The sequence below is a fragment of the Astyanax mexicanus genome, chromosome 8 (genome assembly GCF_023375975.1).
Source record: "Astyanax mexicanus isolate ESR-SI-001 chromosome 8, AstMex3_surface, whole genome shotgun sequence".
NCBI classification, from domain to species: Eukaryota; Metazoa; Chordata; class Actinopteri; order Characiformes; family Acestrorhamphidae; genus Astyanax; species Astyanax mexicanus.
In genome coordinates, this window is record NC_064415.1 from 50,711,979 (window position 1) to 50,735,805 (window position 23,827).

Sequence of the window (23,827 nt, forward strand, 5' to 3'; positions counted from 1 at the left end):
AAAGTTCATGATCATTCATGCCTTCATTGAGAACTTAAAAAAATATATATTTCTAGTGGAAAAAAGTGTGTGGAAAAACTATGATCAGAGTCGAATGTTAGCATACCTGGAGTCTTGGTAGTTTGAAGGTGTGGACTAGAGCTACTTTTACTAATAAAAACAGTACAAAAAACAGTATAAACTGAATACCCATGTGTGAGCCATGCTGCGCCAAAAAGAGCTTTCAGAGGATCTAGGATCAACATTGTTGATTTCGAAGACCTGATCAGGGTACAGTGAGGCAAACTACTTACAAATGGAGACAATTGGCTACTCTACACCCAGTAAAAATGACCCAAAAAGCACAAAAGAGATTCTTCAATGAGGTAAACAAACAACCCTGAGTGACAGACAAAGACTTAAATACGGCATTGGAACAGGTTAATATCTTTTTTTTCATGACCCTGATTCTGTCCATAAAAAGGCTTGGAATGGCTTTCTCTTTGAATTTTTTGCCTCTTAATGTCTTTGAGAGCTTTAGTTTTAAAGTTGTGAAGAGGTAGAGTTGGTCTACAGTGAATATATAAGATAATCCATAAATATAATCCATATTACAGCAGGAACTAAGTAAATAAAAAAAATTCGTCAATCAATCTGAAAAATTTCAACAACTTTAAAAAAGTATTTTTCAGTGTCGCAACGAACATCAAAAACATTCTGATGAAACTGGCTCTCATCAGGACCACCCCAGGTAAGGAAGAGCAAGAGTTATATCTGTTGTGCAAGATAATTTTGTCAGAGTTACCAGCCTCAGAAACTGCTAAAACTTAACAGCACCCGAGATAAGAGCACATAAAAGCTTCACACTAACACTTTCATTTTTTTATAATTTTATTTCTCATTTTTATTCCCTTTTCTCCCAATTTACACGGCCAATTACCCAACCCACTCATCATGATGCACCAACACCAGGAGGATGAAGACTTGAACACGCCTCCTCCGATACATGTGAAGTCAGACTCCACCTCTTTTGAGCTGCTGCTGATGTAGCATTGCCGAGTAGCATCACAGCGCTAATGCTCGGAGGAAAGCGATTCAGTTCCTATACATCAGCTCACAGATGTAGCCTTGTGCTGATCGACATCACCCTTTAGTGATGAGTGATGAGGGGAGAGAGCACCATCTACCCAAGACCAATTTTGCTCCCTCAGGGCTCCAGTAGCCGTTTGAAAGCTACATGAACAGGATTCGAACCGGCGATCTCCTTATCATAGTAGCAGCGCCTTAGTCCGCGGAACCATTTGGAACCTGTTTAACAATTTTTACTACAAAGTTACTACATAATTTCCTATGTGTTCCTTCATAGTCTAGATGACATCAGTATTCATTTATAATGTAATTCATTTACAAATATGAATACAAAAAATTGAATTGAACATTGAAAAGCGTCTGAAGACAGTTATTATAGTTTTTGTTGGGGTCTTAAGAGGGACTAGATCACTGTGGCCCCCGTAAGTATACACAACAAAAAAGACTGAAACAAAAACCGTTCAAAAGAATTCATGTGAATGAGAAAGATAAGGCAGCTGTTGTGTTTCCTCACAGGAAGTGGGTGATACCACCACCTGCTGCACCTGCTGCAGTAAATCCTCTCATAACACTGGTAATCCAGTGTTTAATCTCAGAGAAAACCTTTAATTTACAAACAGATACACATAATAATGACTTTAGAGTTCCTGAGCCACAGTTGCAATCCCTGATCATGCTGCTTTCCATCAGCAGCCAGAGTCCGAGAGAGAGCACACTTGTCTAAGAACTCTCTCTTGGTGGGTAGATGGCAACTCTTCCCTCATGATCCTAGTGTGATGTTCGTCAGCACAGGTGTCTGTTAGCTTAATTATCAAAGCTAGGGATTCTACGCTTTACCCAGTTGGTGGCTGATTCACATTTATTGGAGGAGGCATGTTCTTAACTTTACCCACCTATTGTTGGGGGCATTAGCAATGATCAGGGTGTCGCCTAGCCTGGGCTTCCGGGGCTTTAGCCCCGAATAATTATCCAGTAGCCCCGAACTGTTTCACTCAGCTCAGCTGTAGTATATATTATGTTCAACTTGCCCTGATGTGAAGGATCAGGCAATAACTATTTCATTTCATTTTTAAATTGTTTTTATTAATTTAGGATTGCAGGACTTCATTTAGTCAACTAGTTAGTTAGAAGCTGGATGTTGTGGAATTTGTTTCAGTGTGTCATAAAGGTAAAAAAAAATTAGAAACAAGTAAATTGTTTATATTATTACATTGTTACATGAAATCTGTTTTTGATGTACTGTTTTACATCATTTAATAAGAAATGGATTTACTGATTCATATATCTGGCCCATGTCCTTTAGTAAAAGCTCATGATACTATTTTTAGGTCAGCAGCAGTTATTTAGCAGAATTTGTTCACCTTTTATTACATTTTAAATGAGTTTGTTAAATTTTATATATTATATATATATATATATATATATATATATATATATATATATATATATATGTGTGTATGTGTGCTGAGCTGAGCCCCGGATCTTTACATACCCAGGCAATGCCCCTGGTAGTGATGGGGCAGTGCTAATGAGCGGCTTTGGCAATTGACCTTCCAAATTTGGAGAAAATGGGATAAAATTCTAAATAAAATGTATTGCCAAAAAGTATCTGCTTGCCTTCCTTTTAAGGACTGCGTTTTAAAGAGCAATGATCTGATAGTTTGGAAGATGTTTGCTTTTTCAGCAGTTTATACTGCCCGAGAAAACTTCGTAAAGGGGCTCCAAGTGGTCCAGTGGTCTAAAGAGCTGCCACTATGATCGGGAGATTGCTGGTTTGAATCCTGATCATGTAGCTTGCCATCAGCTGCCAGAGCCCTGAGAGAGCACAATTGGCCTTGCTCTCTCTGGGTGGGTACATGGTGCTCTTTCCCCTCATCACTCCTATAGGGTGGTAAGTTTTTATCCCCCTTACATTATTTTTATGCTATAAGTAGTTTTGAAACCAGTACTTTTACACTTTTACTTAAAGAGTAAAAAGCTTGAGTTGACACTTCAACTTCTACAGAAGTATTTTAAACCCTAGTATCTAGATTTTCACCAACAGAGGAATAAAAGTCATTCCTTTTGACACTTTATTGTTCATGAGTATACACTGTGTTCCAAATTATTAAGCAAATTCTGTTTTTTCCTGATTTTCCTAAATGATCAATGCAAATGACAGTCAGTATAATAAAAGTCATCACCTGTTATTGAACAAACCTCCCGCTGATAAAGTCATTTGTTGAATTTGCAGCATTAGGAGGATTTCACATTCACTGAAATCTAAAGCTATTTCAATCAAAAACATCTTAACAGGCCAAGTTACATGTTAACATAGGAACCCTTCTTTGATACCACCTTCACAATTCTTGCATTCATTAAACTTGCAATTTTTTGGAGAGTTTCTGCTTGAATTTCTGAGCAGCCTCCCAGAGCCGCAGTTGCTTGATGATACTCCAAAGCTTCTCTATAATAGGCTTGAGGTCAGAGGAAGATGGAGCCACACCATGAGTTTCTCTCCTTTATGCCCATAGCAGCCAATGACACAGAGGTATTGTTTGCAGCATGAGATGTGTGTTGTCATGCAGGAAGATGATTTTGCTCCGGAAGTCACAGTTCTTCTTTTTGTACCATGGAAGACAGTGATCAGTCGGAAACTCTATATACTTTGCTAAGGTCATTTTTATACCTTTAGGGACCCTAAAGGGGCTGCCAGCCCTCTCCCCATGATTCCGGCCCAAAACATGACTCCGCCCCCTCCTTGCTGACATCGCAGCCTTGTTGGAACATCATGGTGGGCATCCACCAATCATCGACTACTCCATCCATCTGGACCATCCAGGGCTGCACGACACTCATCATGTCAGGTGCACTGTATGTCTGGGTCCACTGCAACCATTTCTGCTTGTGAGCTCTGGTTAGGGTTGGCCAGGGCTGGACTGGTAATCTGGCCGACAGTCCTCAGGGGCCGATGCTGTTGGGCGGCCCATTGGCCCATCTTCAAAATAGACAGTGGACTGAACCATTTAGGATATAGAAAGAAAGTGGCCACACCCTTTTTCTGCGTGGTTTAGCTCTGAGCACATGGGCAACTGTCGCTTTCTGTCTCTCTCTCTCCCTCGCTTAATCGTGTGTGGCGTGCTCTCTCTCTTTGACTGTCTCTCTCTCTCTCTCTCTCTGATGTAAGTGATTGACACCACTAATATAATTTAATTTTATCAATCTAAAGCTGATATTTCTTAAAAAACTCAAAACACTAAAATGCATCCAGTAATAAGGAAAAAAATATTTGTAGTTATTGTAGTTGAAGTAATGCTGTTTGTTTTTTAATAAACAATGAGTATAAAAAGAGCTCGAGCCCCGTTACAACATTCCATCCCAAAAAACAAAACATGATTATAATAAAGTTCAATTTTTATTATGAATAATGGTAATGGTGATGCTATACAGAATGCCCCGTTTGTAGACTGATACAAATACATGTTATAGCTGTTTAAAGGAGAAAGGACATTTAACCTGAAAAAATAGAATTGAACTGTTGTATCAGAGAAATTTAAAAAATACATATTAGAGACGATTTCAATAAAAAGTATAAAACATCAATTGAACTACACAGAGCAGACAAAAATGGTGGACTTAATAATTGATAATAAACTTCTTATATTTAATATGCTGATGATACATTATGATTCTCTGTAACCCCACATACATAAATTACAAGTTGTTTGTGCTCTGCTCATCATGAGGGGTCCTGCGGTCTAAAGAGCCGCCACTATTATCGGGAGATCGCTGGTTTGAATCCTGGTCATGTAGCTTGCCATCAGCTGCCAGAGCCCTGAGAGAGCACAATTGGCCTTGCTCTCTCTGGGTGGGTACATGGTGCTCTTTCCCCCCATCACTCCTATAGTATAGTGCACTATAGTTTTTTTCCCCTTACATTATTTTTATGCTATAAGTAGTTTTGAAAGCAGTACTTTTACTCTTTTATGATTGAGGTTTGCGAGACTCCAGAAGCACCAGCAGCTTCACATACGTGTTTGCTGGATTATAATGGCATTTAAGCAGCTGCTCTCTTAATCTGATGAATTTGCCTGGCAGAAACCTTCCTCATTTTACCTTTATCTGCATCTTGACCTCCATCTGTGCTCTGAATCAGCCACAAATCTCTTCACAGTACGATGATCACGCTTAAGTTTTCGTGAATTATCTAATGTTTTCATATCTTGTCCAAGGCATTGCACTATTTGATGCTTGTCGGCAGCAGACAGATTTTTCCCATATTTTCCATGTTGCTTGAAACCTGTGGCCTGTGAACCGTCTTTCTTAAGTAGCTTTTCTTTAATTGGGCTCAACTGGAAACTAATTGTCACAGGTGTCTGAGATTGATTTCAGTGATCCAAAGAGCCCTGAGACACAATAACAATAACTTAGAACGTGTTGTATAAATGGATACAAAAGTATTAAAGTCCAAGTACATACATTTTCAAATATACAATACCTAACTCAAATCAAGGATTAAATCAGACTTATTCTGGACAGTTGAGTGATTTGAGTTTTTGTACGGGGCACATATTAAACTGAATCACTGTGACGTATCCACAATGAAATACAGTCATGCAAAAACTGTTCAAAGGAGTTCACATGAGTGCAAAAGAGGATAAGCCAACTGATGTCTGCGGTAGAAGATCTCAACCACTCTGGTTTCCTCTAAACAAAAAAAACAAAAAAAAAAATCCTCAGAAACAGAAACAAAGCAAAAAAAAAAAAAAAAAGTACAGTATGAATACATTCAGTGACATAATGCTGGTTTTGCTTTGGATCAATGGATTTTATGACTCTGGAAAACAAAGTAACATAAAAATAACTTAAAAATAAAAATATATTTTTTAAGGTCAACTTAAAACAATTAATTCTGGGAAACTGTCATATTTAATTACTTTATTGTGTGGATCTCCCTTTTTTAACATTTCAGTTCAGTTGAACACAAGGGGGAGCTGGATACATACAAATCAGCTTTGTGAGAATCTACAGCTAAATTTCACATAATGTGAATTCCAATGTAGATATTTTGTCTCTAAACCTGAAAAAAAAAGTTCTTGTGAAATGTACGAATAAATTGTTTAAAATGTCAGAAATTTTGTTAAACTGTTTATTGAGCAGACTGTCTTAATAGTACTACAATCACAAAGTTTGAATAGCCTATCACAAATCAGTTGTGTAGATGGAGCATTTAGCCAATGTCTTGTTTAGTGCAACATGACTGAAATACATAGCTTTAATATATATTTCTCAGTATATATCGACTTTGGAAACAAATTAGAGACCACTTCAAAATGACCAGTTTTTTCTGATTTTACTATTTATAGGCATATATAGGTAGATTCTGCTGGTAGCCAGTTTAAAACAGTCTAAGCTGGACTTTGATGGTTTAAGTGATTTAAAAACCTGAGTTAAACCTACAGGTGCATCTCAAAAAATGAGAACACCATTGAAGGGTTACTTTATTTCATTAATTCAATTGAAAATGAAACTCATGTATTATACATATATGTATTACAAACAGAGTGATCTATTTCAAGCGTTTATTTCTTTCATTGTTGATGATTATGGTTTACAGCCAATGAAAACCAAAAGGATCAGTTTCTCAGAAAATTAGAATATTATATAAGACCAATTGGTACTTTTGGCAGTGTAGGTAGTGTGCCAAGTCCTGCTGGAAAATGAAATCTGCATCTCCATAAAAGTTGTCAGCAGAGGGAAGTATGAAGTGCTGTAAGTATGATTGATTGATTGGTGGAAATTTCACACTAGACCTCGAGCAGTTTGGACTGTGTGTCTCTCCACTCTTCCTCCAGACTCTGCTCCCTTGATTTTCAAATGAAATGTAAAATTTATTGATGATCAGTGATGGTTTGGAGAGACATGTCATCTGCTGGTGTTGATCCACTGTGTTTTATTATCAAGTATTTCATGCTTCCCTCTGCTGACAACTTTTATAGAGATGCAGTTTTAATTTTCCAGCAGGGCTTGGCACACTGCCCACACTGGCAAAAGTACCAAGTGGTCTTATATAATATTGTAATTGTCTAAGACACTGATTTTTGGGTTTTCATTGGCTGTAAGTCAAAATCATCAACAATAAAAGAAATAAATGTTTTAAATAGATCTGTGTGTGTGCAATACATTTATATAATATATGAGTTTCACATTTTGAACTGAATTACTGAAATAAAGTAACTTTTCAATGATATTTAAATTCACATTTTTTTTTAGATGCACCTGTACTCTATACTGGAAAGACAGCTGGTTAACCAGATATCAGTCAGTAGGGCAGAGTAGCACCACTGAGTTTTCAAATGTATTAGATTGTATTCGATATTGGTTCATTTAGCATTTAGGGACATTTTAGTTACAATTACAGCTTTTCGTTTAAATAGAAAATGAGATTTTCAGAGAACTAAAGATTTAATTTTATCTATATTTTTTTTTCTATCACAAATCAGTTTAGTTGTGTAAATATATATATATGTGTGTGTATGAGCAAGTGTAAAAGACGTCAACATAAATAAAATGTTATCAATAAGTGATGTTTAAATATATGTTAAATGAAACCACTATTGCGTCAATGAGCTCTGTAAACTTTATCACGTGATTAATTCACGTTACAAATGAAACGTGATTCACACCTGTGTAGGCCAGCATTAGGGATATTAATATGATGTGGATGACCACAGAGCACAAACTGCTCATCACAATAACATGCATTACATTAGGAACAGAAAGGACACAGAACAACTGAGGAGGACATGGTTTACTTTATTAAAGGCATAGCTGATTTCAGAGTTTCTGAATGTCCACTGACAGACAAGAACACAATAAATCAAGCCCATTACAGGAGGAGACATCTTCACCTGACCTAACTTGCAGAATCCTCTAAAAGACTTGACTGGATGCCTCCTCCACCCTAAATACACAAGGCAAGAAGCTGTATTTTTCATGCAGGGTTTCCAAAGGGAGTCTCATACAGTGAGTATGGGCACGTTCGCTCGGTGGCAGATCTCGCTGTGCTGTGGCTGTATAAAGCTGGCCGTTTCTTTAACTCTTTGTATTGGAATGTTATTACTGCCCAAAACAGGGGTGCAGAGGCTGTCTCAACATCTGTAATATACATCACTAGAGCTTTACAGAGATGTTTCGGTGGGAGGGTCCCAAAAATTGTTGGGGGGGAGACAGGGAAAAGGGGGAGGGGGGATACAATAGTCCACATTTTAAAATGCAGTGCTCAGCAAGGCTTCTACAGAACCATCAAGTCAAGATTGCATACAAACCTCATCTGGACAACTGCAAAAATGACAAGTTTCCACAGCAAGCAAACCAGAACACTGTTGAATTTCATTTTTTTCCCAAGTTTAAGTGAGAGTTTAAGGGACAAAAAGGGACTGGGGGAGTGGGGCGCACCATAAACCTCCGCACACAGCTTCCCTTCTCCTTACAGTGTTTAGTTATTTTTACATTTTTCTCATTTATATAAAGATCCATAAACTCGTCCATTAAAGTTTAGCTTGTTTCATTATGCCTCTGTTTCTTTTTTTTTTCTTTTTAAATACACTTTTAAATGCAACAAGAAGCACAATCACACAGCAAAGAGACATTATTTGAAGTTGTCGTCAATAAAATGTTCTCTACATGAAAAATAAAAACGCGCCTGTCCCTCGTCCGAGAAGCAGACGCTCCCATACATAACCTTCCCTCCAAAAATACCTTTGCAGTATAACCATGAGGGGGAAAAATAGAACCACTGAGCACATTCATCATAGACGACTTGAAGCTTATCCAACCAAAGCCTGAAACTTTCGCTGCTGACTGCTTTTGATGCACAAAAGCGAGAACCGGCAGAAACTCGTGCTCTACACTTCCACACACACACAAAAAAACCCTTTACTAAATAATTTCACTGGATTAACTCAATCACGAAGTTTGATTTTGAATGATTTTGAAAAAAAGACTTCAATAAAAATTAAAAAAAGAAAAAATATTTGCCTTATTTGACCAGACAGGAAAAAAAAAAATAATAATAATCAGGAATGATCAGCAGTACAATTATTCATTATGCCACACAATCGGATTCCAAATGGCTAGGCCAGAGCCTCGTCCAGAGTCAGAGCTACAAAAAAACAGAGCTGCTCTCGTTCAGACAGTTTCACTGGGCTAAATACAGTGGTAGCTATATCTAAGAACAGCGCAAGAAGCCTTTAGACTTTTGATGTTGTTTTCAGTCATTGCGGATGGATGAAGATACAACAGGTCACTATTTGACCTTATTTATCCAGACCAGAGTGAGTACGGTGTTGGTGTGGGTGGTGATGGGTATTTAGTTAGTATAGTTAGTGGTGTTAGTTAAGTGTTCTCATCCTTTAATCTCGGTTCTGGTGAACAAACAGTCCAGTGGCTGCGAGCTCACCTGCCCACAAAAGTGACGTATCACAACACATCGCAACATATCGTAACACCCCTCTGCTCTTGTGCCCACCCCTCCGTATTGCTGAACCAGCAGCAGCGTTGATGCTGGACCCGTTTTGCTAATTTCCATCTCAACGACAGTGCCAAACATGATGGTGTTCATTCTTTTTAAAAGAAAAAAAAAAAAAAAAAAAAAACAAGATATAGTAGAAGAGAAGAGAAGAACGACAGATAGTGAGGGCAGGGTGCGGGAAAGGGAGAGAGGGGGAGAACAACAAACACTGACCAGGCACAAAGAGAGTTAGTAAAGCCGCTTAAAACTATAAAGGCAAGAACATGAACGAAAGGAACGCCAGGTTATGCCAGTAAGCTAAAAGAGTTGCTGTATGAAAGAAACAAAGAGAAGCTAGAAGGGGTGAGGAGAAATAGAATATATATATTTATGTATATATATATATATATATATAAAGATTTTTTTCCCCCCTTTTAGCGGTAAACTATTGAACATATTAATCCAATAATATCTCGAAGCTAAAACTGCTACATAACAAGTCACAAAATACAGTATTGTTAATAAATGCAATCTCTATTGCAGCTAATGATACTACACTCTAGAACTAGAAGTCTAAGCCCTACCTTCGTTTGACTTTTTGTTATTTTACGCTATAATGTCACGTTACGATTCGTAGCAGGTTCAACCTTTTTTCGCACACAGGAAGATGTGCCTGACCCCGCCCACCTCTTAAGGACAAAAACAAACAACAAACGAAGGAAAAAGAAAACCTTCCGAAAAATTTGCAGACAAAACCATAATCCATGCCTGCGTCAAACTACATCCTATGATCTGTGCACTTTCTATATAGAGGCACAGGATCTTACACAAACTGCGGTAAATACAGCCAACAGTTTCATCCCACATCACTTTTAACCCACTTCTCCTCCACCTTCGGTACACAAAGCCAGCCTTCCGCTGAGAAGAGAGAAAAAAATTAAAATACATCCAGACTTCAAGGGGAGGGAACAAAGCAAGTCCTGTTGCCACTGTTGTTTACCCGTCCATAAACCATAAGCCTTCTTCTATCACTCACTCACTCATTCATTCACACAATCACACACACACACGCTGTGACACCCACACCCTCTTCTTATCCCGTGTGCTGTGCACTGGTCACCCAGAGCAGGTAAAAGCAGGTGTTTTTGTTGTTTGTGTGTTTTATCTTCTTCTTCTTCTTTTTTTTGTTCCTTAGTTTGGGGGTCCAGTCCAGAGTCTAGAGAGTCAAAGAGCTCAGTTGAGAGAGGAGAAGAAGTACCTTTGACCGCCCCCTAGAGGAAGCAGGGCAGCGATCAGAAAGGAAATCTCCTCAGAGTCGGCCCTCTGAGTCAGTGTTTCTGCAGCGGCTACGTGCTGAGCAGCGCGGTGGGTCAGGTGCTCTTACGCCCCTCCTTGCACAGAGGCAGAGAGAGAGCTAGATAGATAGAGACAGAGAGAGCAAGAGAGAGAGAGAGAGAGAGACAGACAGATAGTGAGGAGAGGGCTGCACCTCCCTCGTCGGTTTCAGGCGAGCGGTTGGTTTGGAGCCCGTCGGTCCGCTTTGGCTGCCGTCTCCAGCCTCCACACGCAGGTAACGCCGGAAAAAAACATTTCCGATTGGAGCTTGTGGTTCTGCACCTCCTCTTCTTCAGTATGGATTTCACACAAGTGCTTGCGCCCGCAGGCGCCTCCTTCAGTGCGGCGGGTTCATGGTGCCGTGGCCGCGCTGCTGCTTCTGCTTCTGCTGCATGAGGAGCTGCTCCAGCGCAGATGGGCCAGGCTGCATCATCGAGCTCGACCAGATGGACTGCAGAAACACGACATGGGACACGGAGTCAGTGTTTACTCAAGTCTAATAGTACTAAATCTTCTACAAACCCAATCACAATAATATTTTATCAAGAAAGAGATTTCTGGGACACAACAGCACTTTTTGGACACACCTTCTCATTTAATGTTTTTTTTTATTTATTATTTTTGTTCCCCTACATTATAAATAAATATTGTTCCAGTCATCCAGACTACAAAGGAACACTTAAAGAATCATGTAGTAACTTAAAAGTGTTAAACAAAAAAAATATTTAAGTGTTTAGGCATTTAGGTTCTCTTATCTGAGGTGCTGTTAACTTTTTTTAAGGTTTCTGAGGCTGGTAACTGGTGATAAACTTGTTCTGTAAAAATGAGGTTGCTCTTCCTTTCCTGGGGCAGTCCTGACAAGAGCCTTATAAGTTTCATCATTGTAATATTTTTGATGGTCTCTGAAGTGACTGCACTTGAGGATTCATTCAAAGTGCTTGAAATTCTTTTTCTATTTCTAATTTGACTAAACTTTATTTCTTAAAGTAACTTTTAAAGGTGGGGAGGGGTGATCATAGGCACTATGACCACTCTGTGGCTTTGCAGCCCCTTACACTTTAGAGGGAGCTGCAGTGGGGAACTGTGAGGTGTATCCATCAATAACCATTAATATACATGTTCTTATTCTGTGTAAAAAGATACATTAATTGTCAAAGGCCTAATTTGGCAGTTATCAAATTAGTGTAGGTTTTTAAGCTTGCTTACATCTGCCCTGCATTCTAGAGGTCATCTAAAAGAACTGGTCATTTACAATTCACATAATTTTTTCATTACCATATTTTTTCGCACTGTATTATAAGTCACACTATCAATAAATGTCTATTTTCTGATCTATTTTCATACATAAGGCACACTGTATTATACGATGCATTATGCAACTCTAGTAAGCGTGGTTAGCAGGTAATGCTAATGCTGCTTCAGCAGCAGGCTACAGGCTGATAATACTCCCCTCTGGACGTCGAAAGAGCAAGTGCTCAGCGCGGTTAGCAGCTAATGTTAATACTGCTGGAAAATTAAACGGAAACTCCTGTATAACGTTGCACTTTAGCAGAGTAGCTTTACTTCTCCTTCAATACCTGACTGGTCAAATTCATTGATAAGGCGCACCGGATTATAAGACGCTCTGTCGATTTTTTGAAAAATCAAAAGAAGGATTTTAAGTGCCTTATAGTGAAAAATACGGTAATTTATAATTTTTGTATAATTAAAATTTGTAATTTTTATTTTATATTATAATTTATAATATTAGTGTATATATATATTTTCTGTAATAAAAGTGTTACCTTAAAGCTGTCGAGGAGGACTGTGGAGGAGTCCTCCATGGGCATGTCTTGGGGAGCCCAGCTACTGTTGGGGGCACCCTGATGCCAGCTGTTCTGCTCCGAGGCAGAGGAGGTGGGGGCAGTGGGCAGGTAGTCCAGTCCAAAGCCACTCACACCTAGAAACAAAGAAACCAGAACTGAAGTCCATGATGACAAACATGGTCTAGTGTTTGTTTGCATAAACAAAGTGAGTAGGTTGGAGGTTTAAATGGGGTGCTGGAGATCTAAAGCATAGTTTACCAGTCTTCTCAGCCTTCCAGCGATCAGCTGCTCTGCGGTCACGGCTGTCCGGTGTGCCGATGGGGCCGAAGTTGGAGAAGGGCAGGGCGCCGTGGCTGTGGGTGGGAGGTGATGAAGGCAGGCTGCTGGGGTTGGATGAGTGAGGTGATTGGCTGGCTGGGGTTGAGTGGTCTGTCATGATAAGTTACATAAATTAGTTTTTATAAAATCATAGAAAACATCAAGCTTGATCAGATCAGACTGCAAAAACATGACACAGGAACACAGAGACAATGCTTACTCAAGTTAAACAGATTTTACTATTATTTTATTTTTATTCTATTTTATTTAATAATTATATATTTTAACAATTGCTCTTTAAGGTGTTACTGGACCGTGAGAATACAGTTTCACTCCACCTCATGTACTACACGACATGATTGACAGTAAAGTCTCATTGAATCTGTGTAATATTTAATCAAAAAAGCACTATTTTATGTATTTTTTATACATATTTTTATGTTTGTTTTGTCCAGGCTGAACCATGTCAAAAAATGTAAATTATTCTCTGGCTATGGTCACAATGCACCAGTGAATCCTTTCAGTCTTTATTTGTTATATTTTGACATTTTCTTTTTAAAATGTTCCTTATCAACATTTGTGTATGTGTTTTTTTATACTCTACTGGGAGTGGATAACCTGCACTACAGTTCACTAGAAGTAAACTCCAGACCACTGATTTCAGGATTACCAGATTGATTCATCCATGCTCCAGACCGCTCTAATGCTTGAAAGCAAATTTCATTCTTGACTAAACATGCCTAAATTGAAGCATAAAAGCTCCCGGGAACAGAAACAAAAGAACCTTTATGAAGGTTTCCCAAAGGAAATTATGACTGGAAAAAGTATGGCATACCTGAGCTGGCAGGGAGGGAGGGGGACCATGGAGTTCCTTCAAACAGGGAATACAGGGAGGGCTCCTGGTGTATCATGGGCACATCAGGCTTCGGTGTGGGCGCCATGTTTTTGCCATAGGCCTCACTGAAGATGCTGTTGTTTTGATAAGAGCTCTCCTAAAAAGGTAGGAAAACATACATTTATGACAAGTAGGAACACATCAGGATAAGGGAATAATGTTTCAGTCATTTGGTGAAGAATGTTAAATGCAGCAGGAACTGCCAATCTGCTCAATTTTACTAGTCACAGCCTTAATACATGTATAGGCATGGGTATTATGTAAAAAAATTTGATACCGTTATAATAATCTGAATTCGATTCAAACATTCGATTCCAAGTTTTTCCTACAAGTTTTATTGTGCTGCGCTTTGGATTTGTGGTCAATTTATGTTATGATACTTTTTTTTTTAATTTGTAAAATTTTGTTACACTATTATTATTTTATACAAAGTCAGATTCTTGCTAAATTATTGTTTTAAAAAAAAAAGTTTTTTATTACTGAATGTGTGAAATTTTATTTATACTAAGAGACTTTCTCACATCACTAAGAATACTGCTATGCAAAATTACCCTGAAATTATAACTGGATTGTTATTAATTTATTAATAGAAATACTGTTTAATTGTGATTTTTTTTTAAAATGGGATAATCAAGATTGTACATCACATAGATGCTACCAGAGGGAATCTCAGCAGATATAAATGTGCTTCTGTCTGAAACCTGTAAACAAGTCCTATGTGGCAGTGATTTTAATATTTTAAACTTTTTCTAAACTGAAATATAAAGAGGTTATATTTACACTGTGTTTAATATAAAAGCAGCATGTAAGGTTGAAGGAGGCTGCTTACTATTCTAAAAAACAACACAAAAAAAAAAACAAAAAACAAACAAGAACTAAAAATCTAAACTGGAATCAAGAATTATACATTATTTCATGGCCATATCACCCACCACTACATAACACGATAAATAGGTTAAACATTTTTTTAGCTTAATTCAAGCAGGTTTTTCAGCATGAAAAAAATAATCAATTATAAACTACTTTACCTTACACTGAGGACCAGCTAAATAAACCTGATTCAAGAGCATGTGAAATCAGAACTGCCACTCTGCAGAAATCAACACTTTCTGACGCATTTTTTTTAGATAATGCTGCCACCTAGAGGTACATGTCTGCAGCTACATTTGTTTGAGTGAATGATTTAATGCACTGGATTACCTGGACAGGAAAGACAGGGCGATGCAGCAGAGAGGACTGGCTCATCACCTCGGGCCCACTGTCCAGTCTAGACTGGTTTGGTAACTGGGGGGAAAAAGGGGAATTAGAGACTGCTTACACTTGCTGCAGTATTTAATCTAACATACTGATTAAATAGAAATGCAAATCCTAGTATAATTTACTGAACCCTGATTCGGGTACAGTAGCAACGAGTTGTCCCCCTGTCACAGGGGGACGTAGGGCCCTCGCACAACAGCGCAAATCGTACCGGGCCAAACCGAGAAACCGGTAAAAGTAATTTTGAGGTCTTATTGAGTGTGCCAATTTTCAAGAGTTTTCTATCCTGTTAAACATGTGAAATATCCATTTAAAATACAGGTGGCGCTATGGCGCTGTTAAAATACATGTATTTGAAATTCTAATTCTACATCAAACAACAGCCTTAGATAAGCAGGCTGGTCAAATTTTGTGAGTTTTTCTCCGTTATAACCTCCTCAAAACACCTGGCATTACCTAGGTTTTCACCTCCTGTTTTGATGTGGGATCTCAAAAATTCAACCATCTGCCATTTCGTCCTCGTTTGAGATATCGACTATTCCTTCACAATTTATCATCAGATATGTTCAATGTTTATTTTTACCAAATACCAAGAGAATTCATCAAATTTGCTAGGAGTAGTTTGACAATGTACACAAAAAATGTGTGTAAAATGCAGATATTTCAAAATGGCCGACTACCTGTTGGGCGGAGTCAGTCCTACCAATGCTGAAAATGTGTGTAATGATGTCTTTTGTGTTTTTGCCAAGTTTCATGAATTTTCAATAATCTGTTTTCTGACCATGTCATGGTTTCACTTTGGTTTAGTGTTGCGTCTCTAGTCACTCAATTGCTTGCCATTGGGTCACCGTTTTACCGATCAACCAATCCTTTGGCAATTATCATCAAATATGTCTGTTGTTCATTTACAGCGAAATAAGAGGTAATCTGACAAAGACTTTAGGAGCAGTTTAAATTAGTTTGTGAAAAATGTGTAAAAATATTACAAATTCCAATATGGCCGACTTCCTGTTGGGCGGAGCTAATACAAGCCAATTGCAAATATGTGCAGGGTCATACTATCTACGATCCTACCAAAATTTGAGAAGATTAGACAAATTTTGACACATCCACAGCTAATTTATTAAACAAACGAATTAGGGGGCGCTGTAGAGTCTGCTAGCTATACATGAAAAAATTGTCAAAATATTTGTAAAGTGTTTTTAGGTCTTATGCAATCTGTCAATTTTCAAGAGGTTTTGAGCATTCCCGTAATGTCAAATATGCATTGAAACCTAGGTGGCGCTATAGAGCCAATGAAATACGTATATATGAAATTTTAATTTCAGATGAAAGTACTGCTTAATTCAAGCAGGCCTGTAAATTTTCGAGAGTTTTCAACCTTTTTAACCTCCTCAAACACCTACTAACACCAGAATGTATTCACTTCCTGTTTTAATGGGGCATCTCAAGCAATTCAACTGTCCGCCATTTCGTCCTCGTTTAAGATATCGACTATTCCTTCGCAATTTACAATCAGGTATGTTAGCAGTTTATTACAGACAAATATCAAGAGTATTCAACAAATTCCCTAGGAAGAGTTCGACAAAGTATGCAAAAAATGTGTGTAAAACACACTTTTTTCAAAATGGCTGACTTCCTGTTGGGCGGAGTCAGTCTTACCAATACTAAAAACGTGTCTTATGATGTCTCTTGTGTTTTTGCCAAGTTTCATGAATTTTCAATAATCTGTTTTATAACCGTGTCATGGTTTCACTTTTGTTTAGTGTTGCTTCTCCATTAAATTAATTGCCTGCCATTACGTCATCGTTTCAGCTATCGACTATTCCTTCGCAATTTATCACCACGTATGTCTGGAGCCTACCCATGCCCATTTTAGAGATAATCTGACAAAGACTCTAGGAGGAGTTTGAATGAGTTCGTGAAAAATGTGTAAAAATTCCACAAATTTCAAAATGGCCGACTTCCTGTTGGGCGGAGCTAATACCAGCCAATGGGTAATATGTGCGGGATGATACTCTCTATGTTGTTGCCAAAAATCGAGAATATTGGAGAAATTTTGAGACAGCTACAGCTAATTTAATGGCCTAAATAAAATAGGGGGCGCTGTAGAGTCATCTAGCTATACATGAGAAAAACGACAAAATATTTCTAAATCATTTCAAAGACTTATTGAATCTGCCAATTATCAAGAGGCTGAGAGCTTTTTATAAATGTGATATAAAATAGGTGGCGCTAGAGAGCTGATGAAACACGAATTTACGAAATTCCAACTGAAGGTCAAAGTTTGGCCTAAGCTAAATAGCTCTGTAAAATTTTAGGAGTTTTCAAACATCTTAACCCCTCCGAAACCCAGCGGGAAACTTTTTATTTTGCAACTTCCTGTCAAAATGGCCGACTTCCTGTTGGGCAGAGTCAAATAAATCAAATTGATCCTTGTTCTTTATGAGGAGGTCAATGAGCGTACCAAAGTTGGTGTACATTGGACAAACTTCATCCCAGCCACTGCCTACGTTTGGGGGCGCTATAGAGCTCCTGAACCACGCCTAAGTCCAGCCTCTATGGAACTTTAAAATTTTCGCCGAGCTTGAGGTCTGTGCCAAAATGCGTGAGTTTTCGAGTATCGGAAATGCCTCAAAAATGGACGCAAAGAGGCAGAATAATAATAATAATAATAATAATAATAATAATAATAACGAGTTGTCCCCCTGTCACAGGGGGACGTAGGGCCCTCGCACAACAGCGCAAATCGTACCGGGCCAAACCGAGAAGCCGGTAAAACTAATTTTGAGGTCTTATTGAGTGTGCCAATTTTCAAGAGTTTTCTATCCTGTTAAACATGTGAAATATCCATTTAAAATACAGGTGGCGCTATGGCGCTGTTAAAATACATGTATTTGAAATTCTAATTCTACATCAAACCACAGCCTTAGATAAGCAGGCTGGTCAAATTTTGTGAGTTTTCTCCGTTATAACCTCCTCAAAACACCTGGCATTACCTAGGTTTTCACCTCCTGTTTTGATGTGGGATCTCAAAAATTCAACCATCTGCCATTTCGTCCTCGTTTGAGATATCGACTATTCCTTCACAATTTATCATCAGATATGTTCAATGTTTATTTTTACCAAATACCAAGAGAATTCATCAAATTTGCTAGGAGTAGTTTGACAATGTACACAAAAAATGTGTGTAAAATGCAGATATTTCAAAATGGCCGACTTCCTGTTGGGCGGAGTCAGTCCTACCAATGCTGAAAATGTGTGTAATGATGTCTTTTGTGTTTTTGCCAAGTTTCATGAATTTTCAATAATCTGTTTTCTGACCATGTCATGGTTTCACTTTGGTTTAGTGTTGCGTCTCTAGTGACTCAATTGCTCGCCATTGGGTCACCGTTTTACCGATCAACTAATCCTTTGGCAATTATCATCAAATATGTCTGTTGTTCATTTACAGCGAAATAAGAGGTAATCTGACAAAGACTTTAGGAGCAGTTTAAATTAGTTTGTGAAAAATTTGTAAAAATATTACAAATTCCAATATGGCCGACTTCCTGTTGGGCGGAGCTAATACAAGCCAATTGCAAATATGTGCAGGGTCATACTATCTACGATCCTACCAAAATTTGAGAAGATTAGACAAATTTTGACACATCCACAGCTAATTTATTAAACAAACGAATTAGGGGGCGCTGTAGAGTCTGCTAGCTATACATGAAAAAATTGTCAACATATTTGTAAAGTGTTTTTAGGTCTTATGCAATCTGTCAATTTTCAAGAGGTTTTGAGCATTCCCGTAATGTCAAATATGCATTGAAACCTAGGTGGCGCTATAGAGCCAATGAAATACGTATACAAGAAATTTTAATTTCAGATGAAAGTACTGCTTAATTCAAGCAGGCCTGTAAATTTTCGAGAGTTTTCAACCTTTTTAACCTCCTCAAACACCTACTAACACCAGAATGTATTCACTTCCTGTTTTAACGGGGCATCTCAAGCAATTCAACTGTCCGCCATTTTGTCCTCGTTTAAGATATCGACTATTCCTTCGCAATTTACAATCAAGTATGTTAGCAGTTTATTACAGACAAATATCAAGAGTATTCAACAAATTCCCTAGGAGGAGTTCGACAAAGTATGCAAAAAATGTGTGTAAAACACACTTTTTTCAAAATGGCCGACTTCCTGTTGGGCGGAGTCAGTCTTACCAATACTAAAAACGTGTCTTATGATGTCTCTTGTGTTTTTGCCAAGTTTCATGAATTTTCAATCATCTGTGTTATGACCGTGTCATGGTTTCACTTTTGTTTAGTGTTGCTTCTCCATTAAATTAATTGCCTGCCATTACGTCATCGTTTCAGCTATCGACTATTCCTTCGCAATTTATCACCACGTATGTCTGGAGCCTACCCACGCCCAATTTAGAGATAATCTGACAAAGACTCTAGGAGGAGTTTGAATGAGTTCGTGAAAAATGTGTAAAAATTCCACAAATTTCAAAATGGCCGACTTCCTGTTGGGCGGAGCTAATACCAGCCAATGGGTAATATGTGCGGGATGATACTCTCTATGTTGTTGCCAAAAATCTAGAATATTGGAGAAATTTTGAGACAGCTACAGCTAATTTAATGGCCTAAATAAAATAGGGGGCGCTGTAGAGTCATCTAGCTACACATGAGAAAAACGGCAAAATATTTCTAAATCATTTCAAAGACTTATTGAATCTGCCAATTATCAAGAGGCTGAGAGCTTTTTATAAATGTGCTATAAAATAGGTGGCGCTAGAGAGCTGATGAAACACGAATTTACGAAATTCCAACTGAAGGTCAAAGTTTGGCCTAAGCTAAATAGCTCTGTAAAATTTTAGGAGTTTTCAAACATCTTAACCCCTCCGAAACCCAGCGGGAAACTTTTTATTTTGCAACTTCCTGTCAAAATGGCCGACTTCCTGTTGGGCGGAGTCAAATAAAACCTAGTGATTCTTGTTGTTTATGAGGAGGTCAATGAGCGTACCAAAGTTGGTGTACATTGGACAAACTTCATCCCGGCCACTGCCTACGTTTGGGGGCGCTATAGAGCTCCTGAACCACGCCTAAGTCCAGCCTCTATGGAACTTTAAAATTTTCGCCGAGCTTGAGGCCTGTGCCAAAATGCGTGAGTTTTCGAGTATCGGAAATGCCTCAAAAATGGACGCAAAGAGGCAGAATAATAATAATAATAATAATAATAATAACGAGTTGTCCCCCTGTCACAGGGGGACGTAGGGCCCTCGCACAACAGCGCAAATCGTACCGGGCCAAACCGAGAAACCGGTAAAAGACATTTTGAGGTCTTATTGGGTGTGCCAATTTTCAAGAGTTTTCTATCCTGTTAAACATGTGAAATATCCATTTAAAATACAGGTGGCGCTATGGCGCTGTTAAAATACATGTATTTGAAATTCTAATTCTACATCAAACAACAGCCTTAGATAAGCAGGCTGGTCAAATTTTGTGAGTTTTTCTCCGTTATAACCTCCTCAAAACACCTGGCATTACCTAGGTTTTCACCTCCTGTTTTGATGTGGGATCTCAAAAATTCAACCATCTGCCATTTCGTCCTCGTTTGAGATATCGACTATTCCTTCACAATTTATCATCAGATATGTTCAATGTTTATTTTTACCAAATACCAAGACAATTCATCAAATTTGCTAGGAGTAGTTTGACAATGTACACAAAAAATGTGTGTAAAATGCAGATATTTCAAAATGGCCGACTTCCTGTTGGGCGGAGTCAGTCCTACCAATGCTGAAAATGTGTGTAATGATGTCTTTTGTGTTTTTGCCAAGTTTCATGAATTTTCAATAATCTGTTTTCTGACCATGTCATGGTTTCACTTTGGTTTAGTGTTGCGTCTCTAGTGACTCAATTGCTCGCCATTGGGTCACCGTTTTACTGATCAACTAATCCTTTGGCAATTATCATCAAATATGTCTGTTGTTCATTTACAGCGAAATAAGAGGTAATCTGACAAAGACTTTAGGAGCAGTTTAAATTAGTTTGTGAAAAATTTGTAAAAATATTACAAATTCCAATATGGCCGACTTCCTGTTGGGCGGAGCTAATACAAGCCAATTGCAAATATGTGCAGGGTCATACTATCTACGATCCTACCAAAATTTGAGAAGATTAGACAAATTTTGACACATCCACAGCTAATTTATTAAACAAACGAATTAGGGGGCGCTGTAGAGTCTGCTAGCTATACATGAAAAAATTGTCAAAATATTTGTAAAGTGTTTTTAGGTCTTATGCAATCTGTCAATTTTCAAGAGGTTTTGAGCATTCCCGTAATGTCAAATATGCATTGAAACCTAGGTGGCGCTATAGAGCCAATGAAATACGTATATATGAAATTTTAATTTCAGATCAAAGTACTGCTTAAATCAAGCTGGCCTGTAAATTTTTGAGAGTTTTTAACCTTTTTAACCTCCTCAAACACCTACTAACACCAGAATGTATTCACTTCCTGTTTTAACGGGGCATCTCAAGCAATTCAACTGTCCGCCATTTCATCCTCGTTTAAGATATCGACTATTCCTTCGCAATTTATCATCAAGTGTGTTAGTAGTTTATTACTGACAAATATCAAGAGTATTCAACAAATTCCCTAGGAGGAGTTCGACAAAGTATGCAAAAAATGTGTGTAAAATGCACATATTTCAAAATGGCCGACTTCCTGTTGGGCGGAGTCAATCATTCCAATACTAAAAACGTGTCTTATGATGTCTCTTGTGTTTTTACCAAGTTTCATGATTTTTCAATCATCTGTTTTATGACCGTGTCATGGTTTCACTTTGGTCTAGTGTTGCGTCTCCATTAAATTAATTGTCCGCCATTACGTCATCGTTTCAGCTATCGACTATTCCTTCGCAATTTATCACCATGTATGTCTGGAGCCTATCCACACCAAATTTAGAGGTAATATGACAAAGACTCTAGGAGGAGTTTGAATGAGTTCGTGAAAAATGTGAAAAAATTCCACAAATTTCAAAATGGCCGACTTCCTGTTGGGCGGAGCTAGTACAAGCCTAAGGGTAATATGTGCGGGATGATAGTTTCTATGTTGTTGCCAAAAATCGAGAATATTGGAGAAATTTTGAGACAGCTACAGCTAATTTAATGGCCTAAACAAAATAGGGGGCGCTGTAGAGTCCTCAAGCTACACATGAGAAAAACGACAAAATATTCCTAAATCATTTCAAAGACTTATTGAATCTGCCAACCATCAAGAGGCTGAGAGCTTTTCATAAATATGATATAAAATAGGTGGCGCTAGAGAGCTGATGAAAGACGAATTTACGAAATTCCAACTTACGGTCAAAGTATGGCCTAAGCCAAATAGCTCTGTAAAATTTTAGGAGTTTTCAAACATCCTAACCACTCCGAAACCCAGCGGGAAACTTTTTATTTTGCAACTTCCTGTCAAAATGGCCGACTTCCTGTTGGGCGGAGTCAAATAAAACCTAGTGATTCTTGTTGTTTATGAGGAGGTCAATGAGCGTACCAAAGTTGGTGCACGTTGGACAAACTTCATCCCGGCCACTGCCGACGTTTGGGGGCGCTATAGAGCTCCTGAACAACGCCAAAGTCCAGCCTCTATGGAACTTTAAAATTTTCGCCGAGCTTGAGGTCTGTGCCAAAATGCGTGAGTTTTCGAGTATCGGAAATGCCTCAAAAATGGACGCAAAGAGGCAGAATAATAATAATAATAATAATAAACGGACCAAAAACAATAGGGCTTTGCACCTCCGGTGCAGGCTTCGCCTGCGCCTTCGGTGCTCGGGCCCTAATAATAATAATAAACGGACCAAAAACAATAGGGCTTTGCACCTCCGGTGCAGGCTTCGCCTGCGCCTTCGGTGCTCGGGCCCTAATTAGGGCTGCATAATACTGGAATAACTGACATTGCAATATTAAAAAGTACAGGAATTCTGCCCAAAAATCAATTATTAACACTTAAAGGAGAAATCTGGTGTGAAATGGACTTGTGGTGTAGTAAAACATTGATATTGAGTACAAACCTTTGTCAAAAAGGCCACCTCCATTCATCCCCAGCATTTTGAAATACACAGCTTTTAGCTGATGCTCCCTGGCTTATAAAGCAAATGATAGGGGCATAGTGCTATCCATGCAAAAAAAAAAAAAAAAAAAAATCACTATTGTAACACCATTAACAAGCTCAACGCTCATTGGTAGGATTCAGAGAGCCCTGACATTTAAAACGTGGCACTGAGAACTTTAAAAGAGCACAGATAGTTTACTAAAAACACTGTTTATGCTCAGAGTACCTTCAGCTAGTTCTTCCGTGATGCCTAGCTCGAAATTAAGTCATGATAATTCGACTGACGAGAATAAACAAATAGTCAGAATAGGAGAACAGATTGCAAAATTAATTCAGTGGAAACGCAAGAAGTTCAGCTGTTGCTGAAAAGATCTTTATAATATTCATAGGTATTAGAGAGATACAATATATACTGTAATATAGATATATAGATATAATAACATTCATTATATATAATATATAATGAAGTGTGGAGCTACTTTGAGTTTGTTAATGGTATAAAAATGGTTATTTTTTCACATGGGCAAGGCTATGCCCCTATTACTAGCAATGTAA

At 38.2% G+C, this 23,827-nt stretch overlaps 1 protein-coding gene across 2 annotated transcripts in view; it reads right to left on the reverse strand.

Annotated features, from left to right (window-relative positions):
* Positions 1-7,847: 7,847 nt before the first annotated feature.
* The window catches only part of smg7 (SMG7 nonsense mediated mRNA decay factor), a 43,863-nt gene continuing 27,883 nt past the window's right edge, over positions 7,848-23,827 (reverse strand). For both annotated transcript variants that reach the window (XM_007258029.4, XM_007258031.4), the window contains 5 exons: positions 15,113-15,196; positions 13,853-14,009; positions 12,958-13,128; positions 12,679-12,833; positions 7,848-11,345 (listed from right to left, as the gene is read on the reverse strand). In XM_007258029.4, the coding sequence (XP_007258091.3) occupies positions 11,232-11,345; positions 12,679-12,833; positions 12,958-13,128; positions 13,853-14,009; positions 15,113-15,196 (681 nt within the window). In that variant the 3' untranslated portion in view covers positions 7,848-11,231. The remainder of the gene's footprint in view (positions 11,346-12,678; positions 12,834-12,957; positions 13,129-13,852; positions 14,010-15,112; positions 15,197-23,827) is intronic.